The following is a 27,957-nucleotide window of genomic DNA, read 5'->3' as shown; positions in this document are numbered from 1 at the left end:
TTCTCGCGCGTCGCCCTCCCAGGCCGCCCCGCCCCTGCCGGGAGCGCGCCTGCGTCACCGCGTAGACCTCGGCCCTGACCCCACGTCCGCGCCTCGGAGGTCAGGGCGAGCCATTGCTTGCCGAGCTCGGCGGCGCGTGACAGGAGGTGGGCGGGGCCTCATCCGGAAGGGGCGGGCTAATTTGAGAGCAGCCGCGTCGCGGCGTAGACGCTATCGTGGCCGGGCTGACCTTCGCCCCCGCGCCGCCCGGGCCAGGGCGAGCCAATGACTGTTGCGATCTGGGGCATGTGACAGGGGGCGGGCCCTTCGCCGGAAGGGTGAGGTGAGGCTAGCGGCCGGGTCGCGCGGTAGGTATCGCGGTCCTGTGCCGCCGGGCAGGGGCGACGGGGCGGGGGCGGGGCGCCGGAGGGCGAGCCCTCTCTCGGGGACGTCCCCTGCGTCCCCCCCGTGATGCCCCTACTGCACCCCTCCCCGGACGCCCCCTCCTCAGTCCGGCCGCTCGCCGGACTTCAGGACGGGGGCGGAGTCGGCCCTGACAGGGCCGTGGGCAGCCGGGTGCTGGCGTGTGCTCGGGAGAGCGGCTCCCGCCCCGGCCGCCGAGGATCGGCAGCGATAAACGTTACTGTTGGCGGGCGCGACGGGAGAGGCTGCGCCCACCTTCCCGGCCCTTCTTTCCACTGGTGAAGCCGAGCCCTGCAGCCAGCCAGGCGTCCTCGGCGCCCCAGGCTCAGGGCGACCCCGGCCCCTTCCTTCCTGCGCAAGTGCTGCGCGGGCGCCCCGGCCTCCTCCGCACCCGGCCTCCGGGCGGCTCTCCGCGCGCAGGTCGAGTCGCAGCAGCTCGCTCCGGGTGTAGAGGCCGCCTTGTGGCCTTCGGATGGATAGTCGTGTTGGCGAGGAAAGAGGGGCGGCGGCGGTCCTGTGGGAAAGCTAATTTAACTAAGTGCAACTTAGACCGTTCTGATCCTTGCCTTACCGCAGTGCGTGGCCAGCGGCGGAGAACAGCCGGGGCTGCAGCCTCTGCCGCGCTGGTGGGGTCGGACCGTAGACCTCCAGAGCTCACGTGCTGTTGTTACTCTTTTCCTAATTTCCACCAAAAAGGTCTTGTTGGTCTGATTTGGAACGTCTCCTTGAATTGTTGTATTTCAGCATCGGGGGTCACCTCTCAGAGGCCAGGGAGCGAGGACTCAGCCTTGCGCCCACACCCCGATGCCCAGCACACAGTGCAGCCCAGCAAGCACTTGCCGATGAAACCCAGGGCCCTGAAGTACTAGGTGGTCATTTAGCATGTCTGCGTTCCAGGTTTCTACGTATGGATCAGAAACTTTCAGAGTTGGTGGAAGAGCTCACAACTTCAGGAGAGCCCCAAGTGAATCCCGAGAAAATGAAGGAGCTGAAGAAAATTTGCAGGTACGTCCTAAGCGTTCACGTTTTAGATGACGGCTGTCTCAGCAAGCCCGTGACAGCCCTGGGAGATTGTGGGGTTCCCCCGGGGTCAGCCCTCCCCTGCCTGTCCCCACGATCGACCCTTTGCCAGGAGAGAACTAGTAAAGGGACACGCCCGGGACGTCTCCCCAGGGCCCTGCAGCGCCTGGTCGTGTTCTGGGTAGCGGTCCCAGGTGGGGCTGTGTGGCATGCGGGAGAACACAGCAGGGCTGTGGTTGGTGTCTGTTCACTCCCGTGTGTGTGTGTGTGTCTGTCCTTGAGCGCACGTGTGTGACTTATGGATTAGTTACTGTTGGAACAAAGGATGGGAGGAAGGTTAGAGGTCATAGCAGGCGGGCTCTGCAGGACCTGTTTTTCAACACCACCCCTTCTTTTCTCCCACTGCCGAGGGCCTCTCAGATGCTGGGAACTAAGCCAAGGGGATTTACTGATCGTTCTTATCCTGTGCTTACAAAGCAGGGAAACTTAAGTGATCTTGTTAGTGATTTACGTTTTGATAGAAAATAGTGGCTCAGGTCAGGTTTTGCCGCACGCCCCAGAATCCCCCCAAACAGCAGGGTGTGTGCAGGGGCGGGGATAGCCGGTAGGAGGAGCAACGAGGGGTCAGGGTGTGCGCCGGCCTGCCAGGGCGGCTCCCAGAGGCCCACAGAGCTTTCTGGGGGTGCTGGGACGTGTGGTCTCCCCTTGGGGTGGGGTCTCTGCTACGCGAGTGCAGGGCCGGCAGGCCTCTACCGGCGGGCCGGCCGGGCGGGGAGTCTTTCAGGCTCCGCAGGCGGTCAGGTCTGCTGTGGGCACTGGGCTGTGGACAGGCGGTCAGCCGCTGAATGAATGAATGGGCCTGGCTGGGTCCCAATAAAACTGGGCACCCACGCTGAATCTCACACGTCAGGAAGTGTTACTCTTTTGACTTGTCTTAACCAAAAAAAAGGAAAAACTGTTCTTGACTTGCGGGCTGTGCAGAAATAGGCAGGGGCTGGGTTTGGCCCGCGGGCAGTAGTTTGTCCACTTTGCTCTGGAGGAAGGGCAGAGGGCTGTGGGAGGGCCCGCGTCCCTGCCACCTGTGGGTGCGTCAGGCGCCTGGTGAGGAGGGCTGTGTCCTCAGGTCTTCAGAGGAGCAGCTTGGCCGCACCTACCACCTGCTGATGGCCCAGCTGAGCCAGGAGCACGCCGAGGTCCGCCTCTCCGCTTTCCAGGTCCTGGACCAGCTCTTTGCCAGGTCTCACCATTTCAGGATGCTAGTCGTTTCCAACTTCCAGGAGTTTCTGGAGCTCACACTGGGCACCGACCATGAGCGGCCCCTGCCGCCGCCCAGAGAGGTGGCACAGAAGCTGAGGCAGGCCGCCACTCGGGCCATCCGCGGCTGGAACGAGAAGTATGGTACAGCCTATAAGAAGCTGGCCCTGGGCTTCCACTTCTTAACGCACAACAAACAGGTAGGCAGGCCCCAAGCTGCACTGCCCCTCCCCGCGGGGAGACCTGCTTGGCCCCCGGGGGTACTGAAGGGGGTGGGCCTCAGGGGCTCCCAAGGCAGGAGGAGCAGCTTTAGGGGAAGAGCCGCAGCTTGTCCCCATGTGTAGGTGGTGCTGAGCCTTTGGACCTGGTTTCTAGGAAAAATGAAAAGAGGAGGGAGATTCAGCTGCTCAGACGCAGCCCTTTTCTGTGCTGGGCTCTGCGCTCGGGCTGTCCCCTGCTTTCACTGTGAGTTGCTCCCTGGGCTGCCACAGGCTCTGGCCAGCCCGGTGGATGGTACCTACCAGTACCAGTAGTGCCAGCCTCCCCCACGTGCCCGTGCTCCTGGCCTGTGGCTGCTGCCTTTCCTGCCGCTCCCTAGGGGTCCACTTGAGTGTTGCTCTCAGGCCCCTCGGTCCAGCCAGTAGCCTTCCTTCCCACTAATTGGAGTGAGCTTGCTGCCTGCCTGCCTGCAGCACACGTGGGGATGGAAGTCTTTTACGTCTTATTTTACTAGAAGACGCCGCTGGTTGTGTTCTTACCGGGGGTTAAACATCGCAGCTGAGCGTGTTGCTGTGTGTGTTAAAACAGCGCGTGTGAACTTGAGACCAGTAGAGCTCATGGCTGTAGCTGGCGAGGCTCCGGCTTCCCTTACGCCAGTTTTTGTTTTTTTGATTTTAGTTATTTTATGTATTCATTTTTAGCTGTGTTGGGTCTTCATTGTCGCGCGCGGGCTTTTCTCTAGTTGGGGCGAGTGGGGGCTACTCTTTGTTGCGGTGCGTGGGCTTCTCGCTGCGGTGGCTTCTCTTGCTGCACACCACGGGCTCTAGGCTTGCAGGCTTCGGTAGTTGTAGCATGCGGGCTCAGCATGTGGCCTTGTGAGCTCTAGAGCACAGGCTCAGTAGTTGTGACGCACAGGCTTAGTTACTCTGCGGCACATGGGATCCTCCCAGACCAGGGCTCGAACCCGTGTGCCCTGCATTGGCAGGCAGATTCTTAACGTATGCGCCACCAGGGAAGCCCCCTTAGGCCTGTTTTTGATTCTTGTTTTACTTGGGTTCACGATGGTCAGATCTGATCTTTACCTCAATTTTTCAGGTAGATTTCCAAGATGTGGACGCTAGGACTCTGGCGGAGAGAAAGCGAGCAGAAGAGAAACAGAAGCGCTTGGACAGAATCTACAAGGAGAGGTCTGAGCAGGCCGCGCGGGAGATGGAAGGTGAGCTGTGGGGAATGGGGGTGCCCCAGCGCCCACCGGCTGCACCTTCCCAGGCAGAGCTCGGGTCTCCGCCCAGCTCTCTGTTCTCCCATCCCAGGGCCTGGTCCCCAACGGAGGGGCGGGGGGAGAGGCAAGTGGGCAGGCTGGCTGGGCGGAGCTGGCTCAGGTTGAGGGCTGGGGGAGGCACTCAGCCACAGACCCCAGCCCTCCCCTCTGGAGGCCAGGCAGCAGGAGGCACCCTGCAGGCCATCCACGCCTCCCCCGCGGCCCCGGCGGCAGTGCTTGAGATGTGCACCCCGCGGTGGTCTGCGCGCCCCATGCGTTTGACGCTCCCCCACCCCCCAGCCGTGGTCTTGCCGGCCTCCTCCCCAGATCCCCACCATTGGCCAGCCCTTCCCATGAAGGGCAGCCAGGGTGGGAGCACCTGGGGAGGAGGCCGGCATCAGGATAGCCGCAGAGCAGGGAGAGGTGGTCGGCCTGGGGGGAGATGCCGGGAGGGTGGGGGGCGGCCAGAGCGGGACGGTGGCGGTGTGCCCCCTCGCCTGGCTGCTCTCTTCCAGAAGTACTGCCCACAGAGGCTCTCGCTGGGTGTCCACAGATGCCGCCGGGTGCCGTCGCAGCATGAGTCGGGACTGAGGGTGGTACCCAGGACGTCCTGAAGGACGGCCTTGCCGTGGCCGGCCGGGTGCTCTCTGGAGCAGGGCGCCTGCCTGCCTCTGTGGAGGAAGTGGGGGACGGGGCGGGCGGCTGGTTGCATCCCCACCCTCGACGGCCAAGTCCTGATGGGACCCAGCGAGCCCCGTCTCGTCCTCCCAGAAATGTCCGGGGAGATCCGGAGCTGCCTCATGGAGCTGGAGAGCTGCTTCCGACTGCTGGTGCCCTTTGACCTTGACCCGACCCCGGGGGCTGCCTGGCCCGCCATGGCCGAGGAGGGTGGCAGGGACGAGGAACAGCCCTGCTGCAGCAAGACCCTGGCCGCCTGCACCCGCCGCCCGGGAGCCGCGGGTGCGGAGGGCCCGCCCGCGGAGGACAGGGACGAGGACAGCGACCCCGAAGGGTTTGTGCGGCACCACGGGCTGGGCTCCCGCGAGTACACGCTCGAGGTGGAGCTGTCCTCAGGTGCGGGCACATCCCAGAGCTTGGGGTTCCCGAGCTGTGGGGGCAGGGGTGACTTAGGCTTGTGGGTCCTCATTGCGACACGCAGGCCCAGCGGTGAGGGTGGGCCTGATGAGCCAGTGATGGGGCGCCCCTGCAGAGGGGTCGGAGGGTGGCTGGGAGAAAGAAGTCATTGAGAAACAGCTTGTCACCATGTTTGTGACGACACAGGTGGTGACAGGCTGGCCTCACGTGGCTCCTGCTTTCCAGCCAACGGTGGGGCAGGGGTACTGACCCCCCGTCCAACCCCATGTGGCCCAGGCCCCTCGGGTGGGGCTGGAGGACAGCCGGGCTGCAGGAAGAGCCCTGCAAGCCCCAAGGAACCGACACCCTCTAGCCGGGGTCATGGAGGCAGGGGCGTGCTGGAGGTTGGGGTGCCTGGCTGAGGCTTGCGGGCATGGCAGAGCTCAGAGGGAGGACCCTGGAGCCCAGGGGCGGGTGCGGCCTCCATCCCGCAAGTAGTGCGGGGAGGGTCTCCTGACCGCCTGGCGCGGAAGGAGGCGTTGGGGTCAGGCTAAATCCATCGTGGCCGAGATCACAAGGCAGTGAGTCTCCTTAGGGAGTCAGGTTTGGGGTCCCGGGTGATATGTGGCTGGGGCAGGGTGGGTGGCAGTGCGGGTGGCCCGTCTGGGGTGCCCGGTGACCTGCCCGGACGGTGGTCCCTCTGATGACCTGTGTGCTTGCTGCAGACAGCCTGAAGGTGCACGAGGATGAGGACAACCTGGTCATCATCCACGTGGTCCGGGACACGCTGAGGCTCATCCAGAACAAGTTCCTGCCAGCCGTGTGCTCCTGGGTCCAGGTGGGCCAGGCGTGTGGGCAGAGGGTGCCAGGGCGAGCCCGGGGGAGGGAGGGAGGGTGCCCAGCCTGCTGAGCGCTTCCCCGTCCTCGCAGCTGTTCACCCGCGCAGGGACGCGTGGCAGGCACTTGGAGGGTGCTATCGACCTGAAGGCCGAGCTGGAAACCGCTCTGAGAAGATCTCGGGAGCTGGATGTCATGCCTGAGGAGGGCTGCAGGCGGGAGGTGAGTGCCGCCGGCCCGTCTGCCCGTGAGGACAGCCAGGGGACCTTCTTCTGATACCAGCTCGGCCTCCTAAGCAAGCACGCGTCCCTGGGGCCCCAGCGTTGTTCCTTCTCTTCCTCCCTGGGAACCGACTTCCCCGAGCGGGAGCCCTGGACTGAGCACCAGAGGCCACAGCCAGGCCCTCGCCACACGTGGAGGGACTGGGACGGGGTCTTGGCAGAAGGGCGAGGGAGGTGGGCTGGGCAGCGGGCGGAAGGCTCTAGTTGGGGAGGGGGCTCCCAGGGCCCAGGCAGGGATGTGTGGGAGGCGGCCTCGCTGAGACTAGGCTGCCGCCTGGCCCGAGCACCTAGTAGGCCCCTTCCCGTGAACTCGGTAGCAACTTCCAGCCTTGGGCGTTTCTCCCGTCTGTGCACTGGAGCCGAGGGTGGTTGCAGGACACGGAAAACCTGGATGTCTCTTATGCGCAGAGCGGTGTCCCAGCCTAGGGCGGCCAAGTGGGGTGGACGTGGGGACTGGTGCCCGGTTTTGGGAGGGTGCTCAAGGCCCACCATCTGCTGGGCATACGGCGCCGCCTCCCAGGTGCCACGTGGTTCGGGAGTGGGGAGGTGATCTTCGATGGCTGTGTCCCCAGCAAGGCTTGTGGGGCGGGGGCAGGCGTGTGGCCCTGGTCCAGGGGCCCTGGGGACTGGGCAGGGGTAAAACCACCTGCTCCCGGACACCAGGCCCCTGTGCGGTGACCCCGAGCCTCAGAGGTGGTGGCGTCCAGGGCCCCTCCCATGGGCTTGCACCAGGAGCTGGACCTTCATGCCTGAAAGGGACCAAGAGAGCTGGGTCCTCTGAGGGTGTTCCAGGGGGCCGTGGGGGGCGGGGAGCCGCTACAGCTGGAGGGTGTGTGTGGGGGGAGGTGACAGCCACAGCTGGACGTCGTCAGCGATCGGAGCCAAGAAGCCTCTGGTGAGAACCAAGGAGGAAACAGGCAGCAGGGTGCACTGCGCCCCAGGGACACCCAGAGCCCGAACCCCACAGGGTTGAGCTGTGGCACCTGAAGGGGGAGGAGGGAGGGGGCAGGGGCAGGTCCCTCTCCCGTTTCCTGAGGAAGCCCTGGGGTGGGGAGAGCGCTGTTCCTTGCTGAGGAAAAGGTCAAGTTTGAAGCCTCTCAGACTTAGAGGGGAGAGTGGCCAGCACCCTGGGCCTTGGTGCCTCATCCTTGCCCCCAGGGGCCCGCGGGGATGGGCCCTGCGAGAGTTTCTGAGAGTTTCCGCGTCGTCTGCCCTCCTCTTTGTGGGTGTGCAGCCCCCCGGGACCGGCAGAGGGCGATCTTGACCTTCTCCCGAGACACGCGGGCACGAGGCCTGGTGGTCAGCTGGGGGCCTGGCCCTGCTTCCGTGGACGCTAGGGCTCTGCTCGGTGCATAACTGAACAGGAAATAAGTTAGTTCTGTGAATTTTGACCGAGATACTTGTTTCACGATGAGAAAGGGTGTTTTCTGGGCCCGGGGGAGGAATTGGTCTGGTCTGTGCGTCCTCTCAGGCCTGGGGCGGGCGTGTTTATGAGCCTCAGCGGACTCCTGGCGCGGTGTCAGGGCGGAAGGCCGGGCTGAGAGCAGTGAGGGGTGTGGGGATCAGGGGTTGACACTGTGTGCCCCCTTCACAGGCACCTGAGGCCGGCCTGTCTTGCTCGTAGGCCGCCTTTCCCTCGCTGTGTCTGGCGGGGCTGGGGCAGCTCCCCCCTTTCCGAGCAGCAGGCATCCTGGAGCAGCCAGGGCTTTGGGGGAGAGCCTCAAGGAGAGACCAGGCAGCACGGGCCGGCCAGATTCGGAGCCCAGAACTGGTAGCAGAACCTTCCGGATGTCTTGACGTGGCTCCCTTGAGGGCCACTAGGTGAGGCCAGCTGCTGGGAGCAAACCCTGAACGGCCCACTGCGTCTGGTTCCAGCTGGAACATCAACGCATCCTTGACGGTGGCCAGGCAGCCCCGAAGCCCGGGAGGCACATGGCGGCACCGTCAGGTCAGAGTGCAGTCTGTGCAGGGAGGCGGCTGAGGGCACGAGCTGGGGTGGCCGGGCTCTGTCGGGGTGGGCGCGTGGTCGGGTGTGGGAGTGGCGCTGCCTTGTCAGGCTCCTCCAGGAGTTGATTCCAGAGGCCCTGAATCCTTGGAGAGCGTGCTGGCTGGTTCACTAGCAGTGGCGCGGGCTTGTTGATGGGGTGATTGGGGCTGGGCCGCTGAGTGGCAGCGCCCACTCGCTTGGGCAGCCTGCTTCCCAGAATAGGCAGGCCGCGGTATCTGCGCACCTGCGCCCGCGCCGCGCGGCCCAGTGGCAATTAGAATCACGGCCCAGTCTTTCTCGCTCGCTCGTTTTCACGTAAAATGTCCGGGGCTTAAATCCTTTGCCTGGTGTTTACCCACTTAGCATGCGCTGAGCTGGGAGCGTGTAGTTAAATATTCGAGAATTTTAACAAACGTGGAAGAGACCGAAGCTGATGTGAAGGTCGTGCTGAAGCTTAGGCGATGGCTTCGACCGTGGAAAGTGTGCGTCATGCAAGGGCTTCTCCTGGGCAGCCTAACTGCAGCCAGGCCAAGGGCCTTTTTTTCAGATTTCCTGTTTCAGTCTATGTGTTGCTATATTGTTTTCCTTTTGACGGAGACGTTCTGGCTTTAAAGAATACTTAAGCCAGCTTAAATACGTTTAACCGTTTGTCTTATAGAGTATCTGTCCCAGTTCCTTGTGGAAGCGGGCCGGGGATAAATCTTAACTAGATCGATATGGAGCATCGTTCGGTAGATTTAGTTTCCAGTTCTGCTGCTAGAGGAGAGGTCTAATAATCCGTGGCTGCTACATCTGTTAAACTGATAAAAATCCTTTGAAAACTTTTAAATTGCCTGCTGTTTAACTATGTAGCTACGATCACCACTTAACTTTGTATTGTGTAATTAACAAAATATTAATCTTCCCCCAACCAGTAAGTCAGGAAAAAATAATTCCAAGTAGCAGTCTGTTTAAGCTGTGGACAGTGTGGGTGTCTGCTCAGTTGTCGGGTTCCTCGCTTCCACGGCTGGAATGCCCGCGCGGATGCTCTCGTTCTCACCCATTGGTGGTCTGAGGTGGCAGCCACAGGCTTTTAACTCAGACACACTCCCTCATCGCAAAAGTGGAGATCGCTCCTCTTAACTCTGGGTGAGGTTTTCTTCCTGTTGGTCACCCAGGCGGGTGCGCGGGCCGAGGCCAGGCTGCTGTCACGGCTGTGCTGTGCGCTGGAGGCGAGGCGTTTCTCTCTGCTGCCAGAGCTGAGTGCTGGCTTCCTGTAGGTGAAAAGGAAGGAGCAGGGAACAAGGGGAGTGAAATGTTGACCGCGTCCGGCGCCCCAGGGAAGCAAGGGAACTAAATCAGCTGGCAGTCAGGACCTTGTGTTCAGCAGGGCCAGTAAACAACCTTCCTGGTGACGCGCGCTCTCCATCACCACCGCGCCGAAGGCTGCTGTGTGAGGGCTGGAGCCGGGGGAGGGGGCTGCACACGTTCTCGCGAGGACGGGGACCGAGGACGGGGACCAGGAGCGTGTTAGCTGCTGCGGGGTCGGGGGCCAGCCGTCTCCCCCACAGCCCCTGGGCCCTCCCTGCCCTGCAGCCCATCCTCCCCGGCACCCTCCAGGGTGGCCGCTCTCTTCCAAACACTTTTCACGTGTGGTCCCGTTAATTCCAAAGTCAGCCCTGTGAGGTCGATTCCATTTTCACCGTCCTCTCACGGATGGGAAGACTGAGTCTAGGCGGAGCCGCATGGATCTTCTGGCCAAGGCGAGGCGGCACAGCAAGCACCTCGCTCTTGCTAGGAGGTCGCGCTGAGGGAGGAGAGCGCCGCTTATCTGCATGCAGAACAGGCCCAGGCCACCTGGCCTCGGCTTGGAAATGGACGGCCAGGCATTTGGTGGCCTCCCTGCGCACCCCCGACAGGCTGGCTGAGGTGCTGGAGCAGCTCCCAGGGCTCGGCCGCATGGGAGCGGGTGAGAAAGGGACAGGCGGTCTGACTGGTGGCTCTCAGGCCCCCGTGCGGGGGGAGGTGAGCATGTGCTCCACGCCCCGTCCGCCTCCTGTTCCGCGGGCCCGTGGTGGTCACCGCGCGTCCTCTGCCCTCTGAGGTGCGTCCCGGCAGTGGAGATGCGCGTGAGATATTGGCCTGGCTGGGCAATTTGCACTGCGTCCAGGGAGGGCATTAGCATATAAATAGCAGATGTGATGACGGCCATCACAGCTGAGCACGTTTAATTTTTAGTTTATAAGATAGAATGGGGTTTTAAATGCGTTGCCATCAAGCCGCGGAGACAAATGCCGCTTGGAGCTCACTTGTCTGACGAGGCCTTACATCATTTTTTTTTAAAAAGGGAAACAGACACACATGAAACTGAACAAAAGTGATTTCTTGGGTGAAAAGTAATGGAGATGGCGCCCCGAGTTAATTAGATCGCACAAAATTTATTTAATGGTCCAGCTGTATCTCGGGTGTGCCTTGGGCGGGCAGACCTGGGAGGTAGCTCTTCCCATCCTTCTCAAGTAATTAGCAACCCTCTGCCCTACTTCTGTAAACAGATTACGTTGTATATCTTAGCTGTTTTTATTGCTTGTTTAATTATGATCGGGGAGTCTCATTTTTCTAAATCCTTTTAACTGTGGGCGAGAATCAATTTGTGTGAAACCAGAGGAAAGCCCAGGGCATCCTCCACACCTCCCTGCGGCCTTGGGAGGGTTCAGCTTGGGGCCTGGCCCTCACCCAGACGGTTGACCACAGGGCTCGGACCGCCTGCCCGGGCCTCCGAAGCCCTGGGGCTTGACCTGTTAGGGAGGGTGGGCGCTCCCCCGGGGGGGGCCTGGCATGGCCTCCTGGCCCCCGGACGAGGGCGGGCTGCTTTCTCAAGCATGTCTGGTGGTCTTTCTTCCTGATTGGGAAGCTCAGCTCCCAGCAAACTGCTCTTGAGAACCACTGGCAAGTCTGGCCCCGTTTTGAAGGCCACCCACCCTCAACCGATTCCTCCCTAGGGCGTGACCTCCTCCTAGGATCGTCGGGCCTCCCCTCACCCCTGCTCTGCCCGTAGTGCCTCTACCCGCACCCAGTGTGGCGTCTGACCTGATATGTGACCTTTAGCCTTGAGGGGAGGTTGCCAGCGCGACTGCCTGGGACCCCTGGGCTGGCCCCTCGAGCACAGGTGGGTGCTTTCTCGTGGGCCTCGGTGTCTCCAGCCATGTGCTTTCCGGAGGCCTGGAGAGGACTGTCCAGCCTGCGGGCAGGGGGTCCCTTCCTCTGAACAGGCCCTTGGCCCCAGGTGTTCCGGCCGCAGGGATTGTGCCTTGGGACATCTGCACTGCTGTTCTCCCGTGAGGGTAGCGTGCCCAGAGCCGGACGCAGAAGGTCCCGCTGTGTGCTCAGGACAGCAGAGCCCAGCCCAGCCCGTATGAGCTAGAACTCGAGAATGGGTTCATTCAAGCTTGAGTTCAGTATCAGCAGCGAAGCCCCTGCTTCCTTCAGCAGGGCCGTGGTTTGAGGGTCACCCCAGCTGCTAAAGGGTTTAGGACGCGAACGTGGCAGCGATGGCCAAGGTAGGTCTCGTACGAGGGCCCCGGGGCCGCTCACAGCAAAGCTGTGCCCGAGGATCTGGCCGGGGGCCCTAAGGAGGCAGCTCTTGAGGGCCAGACGGTCTTCCTGGGTGCGGTACGGCCTCATGGCCTCGTCAGTGAGACTTTGAGAACAGAGGGAGCCAGGGTTCAGTGTTTAATCATGGGGATAAACAACTTTAGTTGGGGAGAAAGAAGGTATAATTCCTAATAGTTAGCTAAGCAGCTAATTAGTTTTTAGGAAATGAAGATTTAATAAAAGTCCCAGGTGAAATTCAAGGGTGTGAGCAATAAGCATAATATTTTATGAAAATGAGCCCCATATTTAAAGTCTGGCACTATGTGTTATGCATTGTAGCACCCGGTCCACATCTACCTTTTAGAAAATTAAAACACATAAATTCTGTTTAGTGTTTGATACGCGCTGCACTAGCCGGGACCGTAATGCCCTAAAACCTTGGGCTGCTTTCCACCTTTCATAAATTCCTGGGTAGATTCTATACAAAAATAATTTTCAGGTCCGTGGCTCATTGTTATTCAAACGTGATTGATCGTCGTCATTTGCTCAGCTCTGGAGTTAAGTGCCCCTGTCATTTCCAAAGAGTATAATTGGGACGTTTCACAGGTCAGCGGCGGAGACAGGCTTCCCTTTTGATCAGTGTTAGACCGATAACAAAAATTACAGTTTCCAGTGATTAATGTGTCCGTGCTTCCCAGACGCACGCCGGCGGGCTGTGTCCAAGCTCAGTGCATTCGCATCTGATTAGGCCTCGCGGGCAGCTCCTCCGTGGATTCTGGGTCCGCAGGGCGTGGGGCGTCCCGGGCCTGGCAGTGCCAAGGGCAGCGGCCTGGCTGGCCTCGCGACCTGGGGGTCGGCGGGCCGGGCCCTCCGTCCTTCTTCCGGCGTGCCTGTGTACCCCTGAGGCATTGCTGTCGAGGTGGGCTCTGGAGGGGAGGGCAAGTCTGATGGATACAACCATTGGTTGCTATCACCCCGACAGCGGGCTACCTCTCTGGACGTTTCCTTCGGGTGGGCCTTCGGGCAGCAGCCCCTCCTGGCCTGAGAGGCTGGAGGCAGGCAGCGCCCCCTGAGTGTTTCAGGATGGCGCTGGCAGCGGGGCCGGGCTTCTGGGCGCCTTCCTGCCGTGACCCTCTCAAGAAGGACAGGCCCCCACGCCCTGTCCTGGAGTGCGGGGGGCCGTTGAGGATGGGTGAGGGAGAAGGGGAGCAGGAAGCTGCTCTGGCCTTGGAGGGGCTGTGCCTCCGAGTCTGTGCAGCATGGGCTGCCAACACCTCGTTCATGCTGCACGTGGCCCCAGCACATTGGCACGTGTGCGAGGCCTTCGGTCGTCCTGCTTTTTGGAGGGCCCTCTGGTCCCCACAACGTGAGCCCTCCGTGCTCTGCGTCCCTGCCGCTCCTACCCAGCCGGGCACTGCCCAGGAGCGGGTGGGGGCAGAGGCGGAGTGGATGGGTCTTGAAAAGAACGCCCTGGGTGGTTCTTGGGTCCCTGGGTCTGAGGGGTGGGGGGCTCCAGGTATAGCACAGTGACCCTGCCTCACAGAGCAGGCGGAGGTTGGCCTTGTCCAGAGGAAGCTTCCTCTTCGGTGGTTTCTTAACAAGCCGTCCTGAGGGTAGAGTATTCCAGAAGTGCTGTGGTCACACCGGCACCACTGGACACCCAGGTGGGGAGCCAGCCCGGGGCAGGGCGAGGTGCTTTGGCCTGGCTGGAGCTGGATGGAGGGCCGTCACCCAGACCCTGCCTGTGCGGGTGAGACCTGCCGCTCGTGGGGGCTCTGTGGGCTGAAGCAGTGCCCATCCGCGCATCTCAGGGCCGGCCGGTGGAGGAGCGCGTGCAGCTCGTGTGGTTTAGGGACGAGAGCGGACCTCCAACGCGGCCGTCACGGTCGACAGTAAACCCCAAACTGGAGAAAGTCCACAGAAGCAGGACTGGGGCTGTCCGGGTCTCCGCCTGTGCTGTCCACTCACAGGTCTGGGGGTGTGTCCACAGGCGGCAGCCCCGCGGGACGAGGATGAGGACGACGACGACTTCGTGGAGGTCCCGGAGAAGGAGGGCTATGAGGCCTGCGTCCCCGAGCACCTGCAGCCTGAGTGTGGTGAGTGGCCAGGTTGGGAACGGGAGGAGGTCCCGCCCCGGACGCTGCCCTTCAGGGCAGACCTCATGTCCGGCCTGGGGCCCACCAAGCAGGGAGCTGGCCGTGGTAGGCACCCCGAGTCTGTGCCACCTGGTCCTGAGGTTCACTGCGTCCCCGCCCGTCGACCCTGCGGAGCCGCCTTCGTTGAAAACCATGTGATTCTCGTTTCCTGATTGGGGTGCTCACTGGCCTGGGCCCCTCCTCGAGGTCCGCCCCGGGTTCCCGCGGTCCACTTGGTGGGCAGGCCCTGCTGCCAGTTCCTGTGGGTGTGGCCAGGCTGTCCACACACGGAGGCCCCCGACCCACCCCACAGGCCCATGCTGACCACCCCCCCCCGCCCTGCAGCTTCAGGCCTCACCACGGTGAGGAGCAGCCCTGCTTGGGGTCATAGAAGCCTCAGCCGTCGGGAGCGAGTCCAGGGTTGGAAGGGCACCCTCAGAGCAGAGAGTGCCTCCTGGCTCCAGAGCCGTTCGCGTCCGTTACACCTTCACACACTCCTCTTATGCAGCTTGGGGGCTTGGGGGAGGGTGTTGGGGGCACGCGGTGTGGTTACCACGGCGGTAGGGCCCTTTGGGCTGGGAGGGAGTCGGGGGACGCCACTGCCTCGGTGGGTGGGGGGCAATCACCCCACATTCTCTGGGCTCCCCTGCTGCCCAGTCTCCGTTTCTCAGGGACGTCACAGGTCAGGCGGTGTCCTCCTTCCTGTTGATGGAGTCGCAGCCTGACGTCTGGCCCAGGAGCAATGACACACCTTGAGAAGGCGTGCTACCCGTGTGACCTGTCTTTCCCGTGTAGCATTCTTTTCTTTTCCAAAACTCCAAAAGCCTCTTCTGCACAGGAGGCATCTCTTGTCCAGAGGAAGCTAATAAAACCAAGATCGCATGTGGGTTTGTGGCGGTGTGGACAAGTTGATTTGAATCAGAGCGTGTGAGATGAGATGTGAATTTGTTAGTTTAGACGCTCAGGCAGTTGGAGTGTGAGGGCATGACCCGTTAGGCGTGTCACACCAAGTTACCACACCAGCTTCACAGCCCTCCAGTGTTTGGGTCCTGCCGTCTGCGCCACGTGACCCTCCCTGGGTGCCCTAGGGTGCAGCCTCCACCTGCCTCCTGCCCTCCCGGCCACCGCCCCGCCCTCCATCCCGGCTGCCCCAACCGCGCCATCCCAGCAGTGGGGCTCCTCTGACCACTGGGCCACTCCCCGTGCCCTCTGTTCTGCCTCGTCCTCCAGGTGCCTGGCCCACCCCCCACGAGGCCTCGTCCCACACCCGTGAGGCTGCCAGGGGTGCTGGAGGCCCTGGGGTGCCATGACTGCCCTCCCAGGTCTCCCCTGGCCACCCCGCCTCAAGGGAGCTCCAGCCCCGCCAGGAGGCTCCCAGGTCGCCAGGCACCACTGTGGGTGACCACCTCCAGGTGTCGCCGACCCACCGCTTGTCTTCCCAGCGGGGCCCCAGGTGTGACAGAGCGGAGCGGAGCCATCCGCTGATTGTTCATGGGCCGGGCAGCCTGGGAGCCCTCGCACGACAGGACCTGCTGAGCTCCGGGTCTGTCCTGCGGCAGTGGGGGGGCTGGGTGCTGTCCCCCCGTTCCCTGGAGGGGTCTGGTGCCTGGTCTGGAGCACAGAGCTCGGGGCCACGAGGCCACTGCAGAAAGTGCTGGGTGCGCCAGTTTATAACTGTAGTTGATAGTCCGTCACTGGTTTTTCAATTAAACTCAGGTGACTCTGCAGTAGATTCGGTCTAAATCCACAGCTGAGGAGACGGGTGCCTGTTTTCTTTCTCATTTCTTTCTCTGAATTTTCACTGAGGGGCTTTTATCTTGCCGTTAATCCTACCATTTCTGTCAGGACGTAATCTCTTTCTCAAATTTACATTTTAATTACAAGGCCAGCTGAACTAGGTAAAATCAATCGTGTCAAGCTCGCAGCCGAACTCCACGCGGAGCCCCCGCCCCTCCATTTCCTGCCATCGATCCCGCCCGCCCCCTCTGCTTTAGCGCTGCAGGCACGGAGGTGCCACTTGGTCAGTTTAAACCAGCCCAGGGGGTTTGGGCATTCTCATGACTCTTCCTCAGAGCCACAGATTTGAGCTGAGATCTGTGTTTGAGGCAGACGCCCCTGTGCGGGTGGGTGGGGCTGGCGGGGTTCGCCGTGACCTGCGACCTCTGGTCTCCCCGGACTCAGTGTTCTCCCCGAAAGCACAGCACCCGGGGCCGGGGGACACGTCTGCTTTTCGGACTTTTACCTTGAAAGTGTGTCAGGGAGATTGATTTTCTACAGCAGTGTGAGAACGGTAGTATTTTTTTAGTGCTGTGAGTGTTTACCCTGCTTTAACACGCTCACCCATCTTTTTAATGGTTTAAAACAACAAATCAATGAAAAATATATTTCATTTTTGTAACTCTTAGGAATTCTCGTATCGATCTTCGGGTTGCGGTTGTAGCCACCTACGTGAGTGCCACAGCGGCCACTTATCAGTCCCACCTCCCCATGTGTGCGCATGCCCGTGTCGGGGTCTGCACCAGTTGGTAACACTGCATCGTCGGCATCCTGAGTGGGGGCATCTGGAAGGCTTTGTGACTGGACCCGGGATGTGTTGGTGACGGGGCCGGGTCCCCGCCGGCCTTCCGAGAGCACCCAGGCCTCAGGGCTCAGGGTGCTGCCGGGTGACCAAGGTGGACCCTGCCACCCCAAGTGGCTCTGCCCCATGTCCTCCATTCTCAGCCACAGGCACCTGAGAAGCAGGGGTGGACCCCGTACTCTCAGGGCCGTGCGCAAACTCGGAGGGCGTCTGGAGCAGGCAGGGCAGGCGTTTTTCGTGAAGGGCCTGGGGTAAACGGTTTCGGATTTGTGGGCAGTATGAGGCCTCTGTCGCAGCTACTCACCTGCTATCATCTACAAAAGCACTGGACAGCATTCCGGCCGCGCACGCGGGGAGGCCACGTGCGGACACCGGGAGGACTTGGCCGTGAGGTCCGCCCGCCCTGCTGCAGAGAGCCCAGAGCTGATGGTGGCCTGAGCCAGCCTTCCCAGCCCGTCCTTTTCGCCTTTCTCCCCTCCCACCCCCTCCCACCCCCTCCCACTTCCCCTTCCTCCCCCAGGAAGTACTTCCCCTGGCGCCCAGCGCTCAGTGCTGTGTCGTTTCCTTTCTGGTTTCTCACTCTAAGCGGGGGATGTTCTCGAGCCCGTGCACGTGGATGGAGGGATGGAGACGCGCCATCAGGAAGGCCAGGCTCGTGGCGTCGCGGGCAGCGCTTCGTGTCGGCGTCGGTGTTGCTCTGCTCCCGTGGCGGCCCTTTGGCCCCTGGAGCTGCCTGCCTGGCTGTCTTGTCAGTTTTCCACGTGTCCTGGGAAGGACTTCTCAGACGTGAGGCCCCAGGGTGTCTGTCGTAGAAGGGACGGCCTCACTGACCCTTCGTCCACCCCCACTGGCCAGGGTCGGGCTGGAACTGCCAGGGCGCTCCTGAGGCAGAGCCGTTCGCGTCCGTTACACCTTCACACACTCCTCTTACGCAGCTGTTTGACGTAGAACCCAGTTTCGTTGTGGTGACGTCGGCTCAGCTTCCTTTTAGTTCCCGTTGGCACAGCGAGTGCCTTTTCATCCTTCTATTTTCTTTTATGCGTAGTCTCTGTTAACCTTCTGCTTTAAGGGGTTCTCGCCAGAGTGGGAAATTGCTGCTTGTTTTTCATCTCGTCAGCGTGTCTTTTCGTTGACTTGAGTCCATTGAGTTACTGCCGTGTCCTCAGCTGGGGCTGCCAGTGTGCTGCGCGTCTGTTTGCCAGCCTTCCTCTTCAGTTTGCTGTTGTTGCGACTGTTTTGTTTTTTTCTTTTCCCTACCTTTTATTTGCTGGGTAAACCTTTTTTCTGCTGGTTTTGAAAGTGTTCATCCAGTATAAATAAAACGATACGAGTATTTTCGCTTCTGATGGTGACGCCTGCTCGGGAGAGTTGCACTCACACTTCCCCTCGCCATGCACCTCCCAGCACGTCCCTGTCCCCACGTCCTGCACGGGATGGGGGACATGCTGGCTCCCGCTCGCTCAGGCCCCCCGGCCCGGCACATTGGGTCGTCCAGGTACCAACTTAACTTCTGATGGTTGTGGGTACTCGGGTTTCGGGGGAGGCGGGAGTGAATCTTACGAAGTCATTTCTTGGCCTTTTCTCCCCATGTCCAGCAAACCCTCCTGAACCTCCAAGTGAGGCTGTGTCCTTCACCTGCATGTTGAAACCTAGCGTAGCTGGGTATAAAATTCCGAGTTTGACTTTTTCCCTAGACCTTACACTCACTGTTGTTTGAAAGACACTGGTGCCTGTGGGATGCTTATGGCTTCCGAAGGAAAGCTTCTCAGACCTTTGTGTTCATCTCTTGCGTTCCTAAACATCCTTGTAAGTGACTTGCACGTTCTTCCTTTCGTCTCCTTCCTGACACTCAGTGAGCCCCTCGGTCTTGCTCTTGCTCTGATTCCAGGAAGATTGGGCTTTTTATTTCATCCACCCCAGTTATCTTTCCTCTTTCTGGGGTCCAATAATGAGGAAGTTGATGCCTGTGTGAATGCCCTCCACGTCTCTGACCAGAGAGACCTGCCCGTGGGTGTGCAGCCGCCCTCCTGTCCTTCAGCCCGGCCTGGAGTCGTCCTCTCCTCTCCTTGCCCGCTGTCTTTGTCTTCCTGGCTCCCTCTTTGTGGGGCCCTGGTGGGTCTCCAGCTCCTCTTTCTTTCTCACCTTCCAGATATTTTGTTTCTTGTTCACCTCTTTCTTGGCAGTGGTTCCCTGTCTGGAGGAGAGTTTGGGGAGGGAGGCGCTGCCCTTGCTCTCGGGATGGAGTGCCTCTGAGGTCCTAACCCACACCGTGCCTCCTGGGCAGCCCCTGGCCCAGGTGCCCAACTGGGAGGGGCTGGCAGGGGTCAGGGACAGCCCGGGAATCGGCACAGTTGGGCCAGTGGGGCCCAGTAGTGTCAGAGAAGCCGCCCTCCCCCTGCCCTGGGGACCTGGGCACGGACCCTGGCCTGCAGAGGTGGCCCGGTGGCCTTGCCGCTGAGATGCTGGCATTGGGGCCTCATCTGGCTGGCGGGGCAGGTGCTGTGCTGATGGAGGGTTCGGTGCCCTCACACGTGGTGTGCTGTCACCGTGGGATGGGGACGCGGCGCCCTCCAGGGGTCTGTCCGGGGTCATGGGGATGGTGGCCAAGAGCAGATACGTCTCTGTCGCAGGGCTGGAGAAAGACCCGGCCACGCCGGCCTCGCAGGCGAGGAAGAGGACGGGGAGCAGTGAGGAGGCCTGCGACCCCACCTCTGCGGCAGCCCAGCTGCACTGGCTCCAGCGCCACTTGCCCCCAGCCTCACCCCCGAGCCCCAGGTGATGCCGACACCCGCCCCTGCCCAGGCAGCCCCACATGTGCACCCCCGGCCGGGCAAGCACCTGCCAATATCCGTACTGGGGCGGGGGCTGCAGGGGCCGGGGGTCCTCAGCGCTGGTGTGTAGGCCAGGCCGTGGGGGTGGGCCAGGGCTCTGGGGTTCAAGGGGTCAGGCGTCAGGACACCCCTGGGCCCAGCGTGAGGACCGCAGATCTGAGGCCAGCTCCCAGTGTGGTCTTGGGATGGCCAGCCTTTTCGTAGGGCTTCAGTGGCTGCCCTGGGTTCCAGGCCCGAGGTGGCAAAGGTCGCGGCCCAGATGTGTGACCGGGAGCTCTGGGGGGTGCAGAGAGGCAGGTGGCCGAGGCCGGCTCCCGGCGGCACATCACTGACTCCTCCTCTGCTGTCTCCAGGGTGCCGCTGGGTCCAGAGGAGGCCAAGAAGCTGGCGGCAGAGCGGGCCCGGGCACCTGTCGTGCCCTTCGGGGTGGACTTGTGCTACTGGGGCCGAGAGGAGCCGATGGCTGGGAAGATCCTCAAGTGAGTGTGGGCATCCCGTGGGTCCTGTGGGCACCCATTCTGCCCCCGGCCTGGGCGCAGGGCCCGGCTCTGCCGCGCAGGCCCTCACGCGTCCCACCGAGCGCAGCTCTCGGGCTCTCGTAGGCATGGTGCCTTCCCGGGGTCGTACAGCCCTGCCCAGAGGCCTGTGGACCTTCTTTGAACCTCCTTGTTACTCCCTGGGGGGATGTTCCCTGTTGTCTGCCCTGATGGTTGGGCATCATGACAGACGGCATGAGGCTTGTCTGCCTAGGACTGGGGTCCGGCCCGGCCCACTGCTCCAGGCTCTCTGCCCAGGCCCTCATCATGACCGCCCTCTGGCGGATCTCCGCGGGCCCGGCCTGGGGCTCCACAGAGAGTTTCTGGGAAGCCGCCCCCGTTGCTGCGCTGGACGCTTTCTCTCCAGAGTGGGCACGGGGGTGGGGGTGGGGGTGGGCGGATCTGTCCTCTGTTAACCTCCGTCAGGGAGCCCCTGCCCCGGGTCCAGGCCAGGCTAGGGAGGCGGGCCACCGGGGTGGGGTGCCTGGCGGTGCCCCCACCATACTAAGCGTCTCTGCTCGTCCTGAATGGGCTCACAAGCCCAGGGGTGCCCCCTGCTCAGCCACCCAGGCCGGCCTTGCTGCGGATGCTGTGGTGGCCACCCCATGACGGCGCTGAGCGTCTGGTCCGTGTGCAGGTCCGACTCGGAGCACCGCTTCTGGAAGCCCCGCGAGGTGGACACGGAAGTAGAGAGTGCCGCTGTCTCTGAGTCTCTCCGGAGCCGCCAAATCACCTTTGCGGGGCGATTCGAGCCCGTGCAGCACCGGTGCCGTGCCCCCCGGCCCGACGGCCGGCTCTGCGAGCGCCAAGACCGCCTGAAGGTGAGGAGGGTGGGCGGCTGGGCAGTGGGGTGGCCACCTCGGCCAGGCCAGGATGGGGCCAGAGGGGGCGCTGGGCTCCAGGCTGCTGGTGCCAGGACCTTCCCCTGGGTGGGTGGTCTGACACGCGGGCACAGGGCTGGGTTGCTCTGCCCTGGCTCCTGCGTCCCCGCCAACGTGTGTCTCCTGAGCGCGCTCTGTGCTGGGCCAGGGGTCCACGGAGGCGGCACTGTGCGCCAGGCGGGCCTTTGGCCAGACTGACACCAGATCTCCATCCGCTCCCTGGCTGTGTGGCGGCTGCGCCCGAGGGCCCCTCCTTTGAGGGGTGTGTGAGCAGAGGGTGGTGTGGACCGGCCGGCCCCGGGAGCCGTGAAGGTAGGGATGGCCAGTGGCCCGCTCCCGCCTCAGAATTGCTCCGTTCTCCGCCTCAGTGCCCTTTCCACGGGAAGATCATCCCGAGAGATGACACGGGACGGCCCCTCCATCCGGAGGACAGGGCCCGCGAGCAGAAGCAGAAGCAGCAGCTGCAGGGGCCGGCGGGCCGCCCAGGTAGGTCCGGGGGACGGGGTAGCGGCAGCCATGGCGTGGGGGCGCCCTGGACCCCAGCAGCCGACAGGGTGGCCCGTGGTTGCCACGTGTGGTCGCCTGCCGCCTCCCACTCAGTCATAACTCGCAAGCGTGGCCGGGACACGCTGTCCTCGGGGCCAGCAGAGCACTGAGCACCAGCCTGGCCGCATTTCACGCGGCTCCTGACGGGCGCCGTGGACACTCCCATGGCCGGAAACCACCTTGTCGTCGTTGGTTTGGGTTGTGGGTTCTTAAGCCTCTTTTTAAGCAAATGGAAAAACCGAGGCATGAAAAGTTAATTGGCTGAGTCCCGAGCTGCCTCCAGGACGCCAGCTGCCCCCCTCCATCACCTGCTGTCTTGCAGAGCCATGCACGAGGGGCCGGGCAGGAGGGCTGCGTCGTGTGCGGTGTGCGATTTGCGTGCACGTGGACTGTGTGTGCGCGTGTGTGGGCAGAAGGTGAGGGTCCTGCCCGGTGGTCCCAGGCATCCTTGCTGAGCCTCTGAGCCTGGAGCGCGCTCTCTTGGGGTCCTACTCAGGGCCCCCATTTTCCGGCCTGTGGGCCTGTTTCGTGCCAAGGCCACCGAGACGCTGTTCGCCGCCGTGCAGGGAGCTCACCTCATCCTGGCACGCGAGCCAGTGCTGTGTTCTGGCACGGGCCGCGGGGTGGCAGCTGCCCGGCCCCCAGAGGCCCCTGAACAGCCGGGCAGGATGGTGACCCGCAGAAGCGGCGTCCTTGGCAGGGCCCGCGAGCACCCGAGCACACTTGGGGTGGGGGTGGTGGGCCCAACGGTGTGGCCCTGACCCGTGTCGACGTCCCATGGTTTGTCAGATCTGGGCTGGGGTCTGGAGGCCGTCCCGCCTTGGGCCCCTTTTCTTAAAAGAAAGGCCAGGCCCACAGCGCAGAGCCCCCGAGGCAGAAGGCGGCTGTGTCTGTAGGGGTGGTGCTAGTGTGGGTCTCAGCTGGGCCGTGTGTCCTCTTTCGCAGGGTTTTTCCCTTTGTCACGAGAGACAAATGTTAGATTTCGGCCTCACACCCAGGGTTGGCGCCTGGAGCCCTGGAGGGCGGCGCGGAGGGACCCTGACCCATTAATCCGCAGGCGAGGCCTTCCCTGGTGGCCCACTCGGGAGCAAATTAAGTGCCTATTTTTGTGTCAGCCCTGAAGAGTATCGGGTTCTGCAGCCCTCGGTGACTTGTTAACAACAGGTATCAGGCCGGGGCCGCGGGCCAGCGCTGGCCAGTCAGATGTGAAATAGCATCTCTTTACTAACTACAGTATCGATCCCCGCCTCCCTCACACTCCAGGCAGTTTTCTTTTCCCGGCGCTAACCTCGGTGACAGTGCGCTCGGAGCTCCGGGGCCCATCAGCGCGCAGGACGGCCGCGGCCTGGCTCTTATTGATTTTTTTCAAAGGCTTTTAAATTGCTCCTTCATTTTACTGAGATGCTCATTCCGTCTCTACTGGGTGCCGGCGTTTTTCCGTTGTGTTTAAACAATTGCTCCATTCACCGGGTTCTTAAACTGTGACGCCTTCTCGTTCTGGGAGATAAACTGTTTGGACAGTTTTCCTTAATCTTGGATTAATCGTTCCTGTATCTGGATTGGGCCGCCCCGTATTCCTTCACTTCAAAAATCAACTCGGGGAGGCCTCGCTATCTGTCTGGGCGCGTGGCTTCTCCCCCCACTGGACATGCCCTGCTTGCCACCCGGCCCCTCTGCCGCAGCCCCCCATGGGGCTCTTGTTTGCATGGTGGGCGCCATCAGGGTTTGGGGTGTCCAACCCCCTTCTGCCAGCCAGGGGAGGGCCTGGGTCCGTAGGTCTGGGCACGTTGGGGAGCTGTGCTGTCACACTCCTGACCAGGGCGGCCTTCCCGAGCCAGCAGGCTAGATGGAGCCTGAATCTCAGGGACCTCCACGCGACCCAGTCCTGCCCCCGACCCAGCGGACGGAGACTGAGGCGGAAGTCACTGCCAGGGCAGTGGTGGGTGGAGTTGGGACGCTGGCCTCTGACTCCGATGCCTGGGCCTGCTGCGTTGGGAGCCCCCCATTTAGACAGTTAATGCTTCCCATCTTGGCCAACAGGCACACTCACCTGTCTCTGTTGCAGCCAGGTCTGGTGAGACCAGGCCTTGGGGCTGGGTGACGTTTGTTTCCCCGCGGAGTACCATCTTCTGACCCGAAGGGCCTGGGCTGTGGCGGGAGGAGCAGGGCCGCCTGCCTGAACCGACACCCTCATCGCTGGGGCCTGGGGCCAAGTTCTCTTTGGACCAGTAAAGAGGCCGTGGCCACCCTGCTGTGCACACCCTCTGGCCAGCACAAGGGTCCGGAGGCCACGCCTGGGTTCTGGTGGGGCACCGTCAGCCTGGAGGCGGAAGCAGCCTGCGCGTGGCACTGCCCCTGGCCGCCAGCCTCGGTTGCCTTCCTGCCTAAGGGGTCAGTGGAGGCACCCACCTTGGCCTACAGGGACTTGCGCCCACTCCTTGGGCAGCCGGTGGCCCTCCCTGCCCCCGTGTCAGGGAGGGCTTGGGGCTCAGGTGAGGTCGGCGCCGGGAGTTTCCTGCAGTGTCGGGTGTGTTTGCAGCCTGGCAGGACCCTGAGCTCATGAGGGACGTGGAGGCAACCACTGGGGTGCATCTTGGCTCATCCAGGCCTGGTGGGAAGGGCAGGCGGCGGTGGTCCGGCCTCACCGACCTCAAGCGGCAGGCGGACACAGCGCGTGCACGCATCGCCAAGAAGGTCTTTGCCAAGTAAGAGCTCCTCGCGGGGTCCCGCCTTCTGCCCCAGGCCCGGTGTCACTGGTGGCGAGAGTGGAGAAGGCCGCCAGCCCGCGCCCCCACTGCCTGCCTCCCACCCCGCCGCTCTGGCGGCCAGAGGCACTCCTTGCGGCGCTACTAGGTGCCCTAGAAGGCACGAGGGTGTCTGCGCCCAGGCCCCATGGGCGCCGTCCACCCTGGGCAGAGGAGGCGGCGCCAGGGCCCTGCCCAAGTCGGGTGAGCAGGAGGGCAGCTTCCTGAGCACCCCGCGGAACGCCCACGGCTCCTCGCTGCCGGCCTGCCTTTGCGTCTGCATCCAGGGGAGGGCTCGGCCCCCGGGCTCCGGGCACGAGGCTGGCTCCCCGTGGCTCAGCCAGGGGTGATGGTGCCGTGGGTGCTGGCGCCCGGAGGAGCGGGGCCCGGGGGCGTCCTCCGAGGGGCTGGGAGCTGTGGCCGGAGCCTCTGTGATCTGTGAGGGAGGTCGTGCCTGACCCCTGGAGTGGTGCCCGTGTCTGGGCCTCCTCGCTGCCAGGGCCCAGCGGCTTCCTCCCAGGCAGAGGCGCTACCTCGTCACGGCAGCCAGGCTGGCTGTGAGACATGTGTTCCTCGCCAGACGTCCAGCTCTGCGCACAGTGGGGTGAAAGCAAGCTGAGCTGAGTGGATCCAGTGTGTCTTGACCGCCTCTGCCCACACGCTGCTTCCTACCCGGTTGCTGGGCAGGCTGCGCCCTCGTTCTGGGGTGCACCCTGGTGCTGGCAGAATTGGGGATCCTGGGAGTGGCCTTCAGGGCTCAGGGAGCGATGGGAGAGGTGCCAGGACGTGGCCAAGGCCACGTTCGGGGGCAGAGCCGCTCACTGTGGTGTCTGGCTCTGGACGGGGAAGCTCTAGCTATTTCCGAGCTGTGTCGCCCGTCCGTAGGGAGCGGACGGGCAGTCGGCCCAGGACCCATGGCTGAACCCAGCCAGGCTGCAGTGAGCAGCCCGGAGCCCTGGCCGGTGCCTCCCTGATCACGTCTCGCTGTGCTTTCCCTGCAGGGCCGCTGTGCAGAGGGTGGTCACAGCCATGAACCAGATGGACCGGAAGAAGCATGAGAAGTTTGCAAACCAGTTTAACTACGCGCTGAATTAGAGCGCCAGGCCGGGTCCACTCTGATCGTCAGCTCCTCTTCTGCTGATGAGCTAGGATGGGAAGGCAGACCCGGGTCTGGGCTATAACAACAGCCACAATTATAGTGTGTATTTAACGTGAAGAAATGGTGCACTTTCTGCTTAAAGTGCCCCAGAGGTGTGGACTCTCCCCTGCTGCGGGGGACCACGGCCATCGCTTATGGGTCTGACTGCCTAGTAGCCCGGGGTGAACTCGGGTAACCATGTCCACAGGTGGGTGTCTTGTACAGCCTGTGCCCTTTGTGGTGTGATTCAGGGTCGCTCAACGTCCAAGACGAGTGCGCAGCCTCCAGCCCTGCCCCCCAGCCTTCTCCGCCTCGGAGGAAAACCCACATTTCATGTTGACACGAAGGGGAGCCAGCTGTTTGCTCTCGGTGTTTCCAGCTCATAGGCCTGCTGGTGGTGGTTCCACGTCAGAATGCAGGGAACTACCTAACTCTTGGTTCTTCTAAAATCAACTTTATTGAGACGTAACTCACGTACTGTAACGTTCATGCCTTTAAAGCGTACAGTTCGGTGACGTTAAATACACTCACAGTGTTGTACAGTCTCCACCACTGTCTACTTCCAGAACTTTTCATCACCCTAAAAGAAACCCTGCTCCCCCAGCCCCGGCCCCCTCTGGTCTCCTGTTTCTGGATTTGCCTTTGCTGGACGTTTCATGTGAATGGAGTCATAGCAGCCTGTGGCCCTTTGTGTCTGGCTGCCTTCACTTAGCACAGAGTTTTCTAGGTTCTTCCCTGCTGGGGCCTCTGTCCGTGCTTCATTCCTTTTTATGACCGGATAACTCACCACTGCATGAACATACTGCACTTTGTTGATCCGTTCATTGTGGACATTCGGGTTGTCTGCACTTCGGGGTTATTATGCATGATGTTGCTATGACCATTTGTGTACAAGTTTTTGTGTGGGCGTATATTTTCATTCCTTTTGGGTTTATACCTAGAAGTGGAATGGCTGGGTCACGTGGTAACTCTGTGTTTAACTTATTGATTGAATTGCCAAAACATTTTCCAAAGCCGCTGCACCGTTTTCTGTCCCCACCAGCAGTGTATTAGGGTTCTCGTTTCTCCATGTTCTTGCCAACATTTGCTTTTATCAGTCTTTTTAATTTTAGCCATCTTGGTGTGGAGTGGCGTATCATTGTGGTTTGATTTGACTAAGGATATTGAACATCTTTTCATGTACTTATTGGCCATTTGTGTATTTTCTTTGGTGAAACATCTAGATCCTTTGCCCATTTTAAATTGAATTGTTGTTTTCAGTTGTAAGAGTAATTTATATATTCTGGATACTAGATCCTTATATGATTTGCAAATATTTTCTCCCATTCTGTGTTTTCACTTCCTTGATGGTATTCTTTGAAACACAAAGATTATGAATTTTGATGATACCCAATATATCTATTTTTCCTTTTGTAACTTGTGATTTTGGTGTCATATCCAAGCAGCTATTGCCTACTCTAAGGTCATGAATATATACTCTTATGTTTTCTTCTAAGAGTTTTAAGATGTACCTGTTCATTTTAGGTCTTTGGTCCATTTTGAGTTAATTTTTTTTTTAATTTATTTACCTTTTATTTATTTATTTTTGGCTGTGTTGGATCTTTGTTGCTGCACACGGGCTTTCTCTAGTTGGGGCGAGCGGGGGCTATTCTTCATTGCAGTGCGCGGGCTTCTCATTGTGGTGGCTTCTCTTGTTGCAGAGCACAGGCTCTAGGCGCACGGGCTTCAGTAGTTGTGGCTCGCAGGCTCTAGAGCGTAGGCTCGGTAGTTGTGGCTCGTGGGCTCTATAGTGCAGGCTCGGTAGCTGTGGCACACGGGCTTAGTTGCTCCGTGGCACGTGGGATCTTCCCGGACCAGGGCTCGAACCTGTGTCCCCTGCATTGGCAGGCAGATTCTTAACCACTGCACCACCAGGGGAGCCCCATTTTGAGTTAATTTTTGTCTGTGCTTCATTCATGTGGCTATTCAGTTGTCTCAGCATCATTTGTCGAAAAGATTATTCTTTCTTCCATTGAATTGTGTGCACTTTTCTTGATCATCAATTGACAATAAATGTGTGAATTTATTTCTGGACTCTCACTTCTATTCCCTTGACCTATATATCCTATGCTACTGCTACAATGTCTTGACTAATGTAGCTTTGTGGTAAGTTTCGAAATCCTCCAACTTTGTTCTTTTTAAACATTGTTTTGGCCATTCTGGGTCTTTTGCATTTCCAAACAAATTTTTGAGCCACCTCATGTGTCTGTCGCTCTTGCTAAAAATAAAGAGTAATGGAATCTCAAAAATAAATGAATGATTGAATGAATGAATGAATGAATTTGTGCCACCAAAAAAAAAAAAAAGGGCATCTGAGATTTTAGAGATTGTGTCGACCCTAGACATCACTTTGGAAAGTATAGCTGACCTTTGAAAACCACGGGTTTGAACTACACAGGTCCACTTACACAAGGACTTTTTCAGCAGTAAACACTGCAGGGCCACATGAGCCATGGCTGGTTGACTCCTTGGAGGAGAACCACAGGCGCAGGGGCTGATGGTGCGGTTACACGTGGATCTTTGACTGCATGGAGGGTAGGCTCGGTAGGCTCGCCTAAACCCTGAGATGTTCAAGGGCCACGTGTAATGTCATTTTTAATCTTAAATTTTCTAATTAGTGAACT

General features: G+C 60.8%; 1 protein-coding gene across 2 annotated transcripts; it reads left to right on the top strand.

The window, feature by feature from the left end:
* The first annotated feature begins 328 nt into the window (after nucleotides 1–328).
* On the top strand, nucleotides 329–26,917 carry UVSSA (UV stimulated scaffold protein A). Of its 2 annotated transcripts, XM_029235823.1 has the most exons (14): nucleotides 329–347; nucleotides 1,300–1,407; nucleotides 2,546–2,876; nucleotides 3,991–4,111; nucleotides 4,928–5,230; nucleotides 5,956–6,068; nucleotides 6,161–6,289; nucleotides 13,896–14,001; nucleotides 19,249–19,393; nucleotides 19,803–19,928; nucleotides 20,623–20,806; nucleotides 21,235–21,352; nucleotides 23,952–24,117; nucleotides 25,158–26,917. In XM_029235823.1, exons 2-14 carry the CDS (start codon nucleotides 1,310–1,312, stop codon nucleotides 25,249–25,251), a joined length of 2,034 nt encoding a protein of 677 aa, XP_029091656.1. In that variant the 5' UTR covers nucleotides 329–347; nucleotides 1,300–1,309; the 3' UTR covers nucleotides 25,252–26,917. The 2 variants fall into 2 exon arrangements, with proteins under 2 accessions (XP_029091656.1, XP_029091657.1); XM_029235824.1 differs by lacking the exons at nucleotides 329–347; nucleotides 23,952–24,117 and having other exon boundaries at nucleotides 436–1,407.
* Nucleotides 26,918–27,957: the final 1,040 nt, after the last annotated feature.

This window comes from Monodon monoceros, unplaced genomic scaffold, assembly GCF_005190385.1.
Source record: "Monodon monoceros isolate NGI ecotype Baffin Bay Population unplaced genomic scaffold, NGI_Narwhal_1 Super_Scaffold_20, whole genome shotgun sequence".
Taxonomy (NCBI): domain Eukaryota; kingdom Metazoa; phylum Chordata; class Mammalia; order Artiodactyla; family Monodontidae; genus Monodon; species Monodon monoceros.
This window is presented reverse-complemented; position numbering and strand designations above follow the sequence as displayed.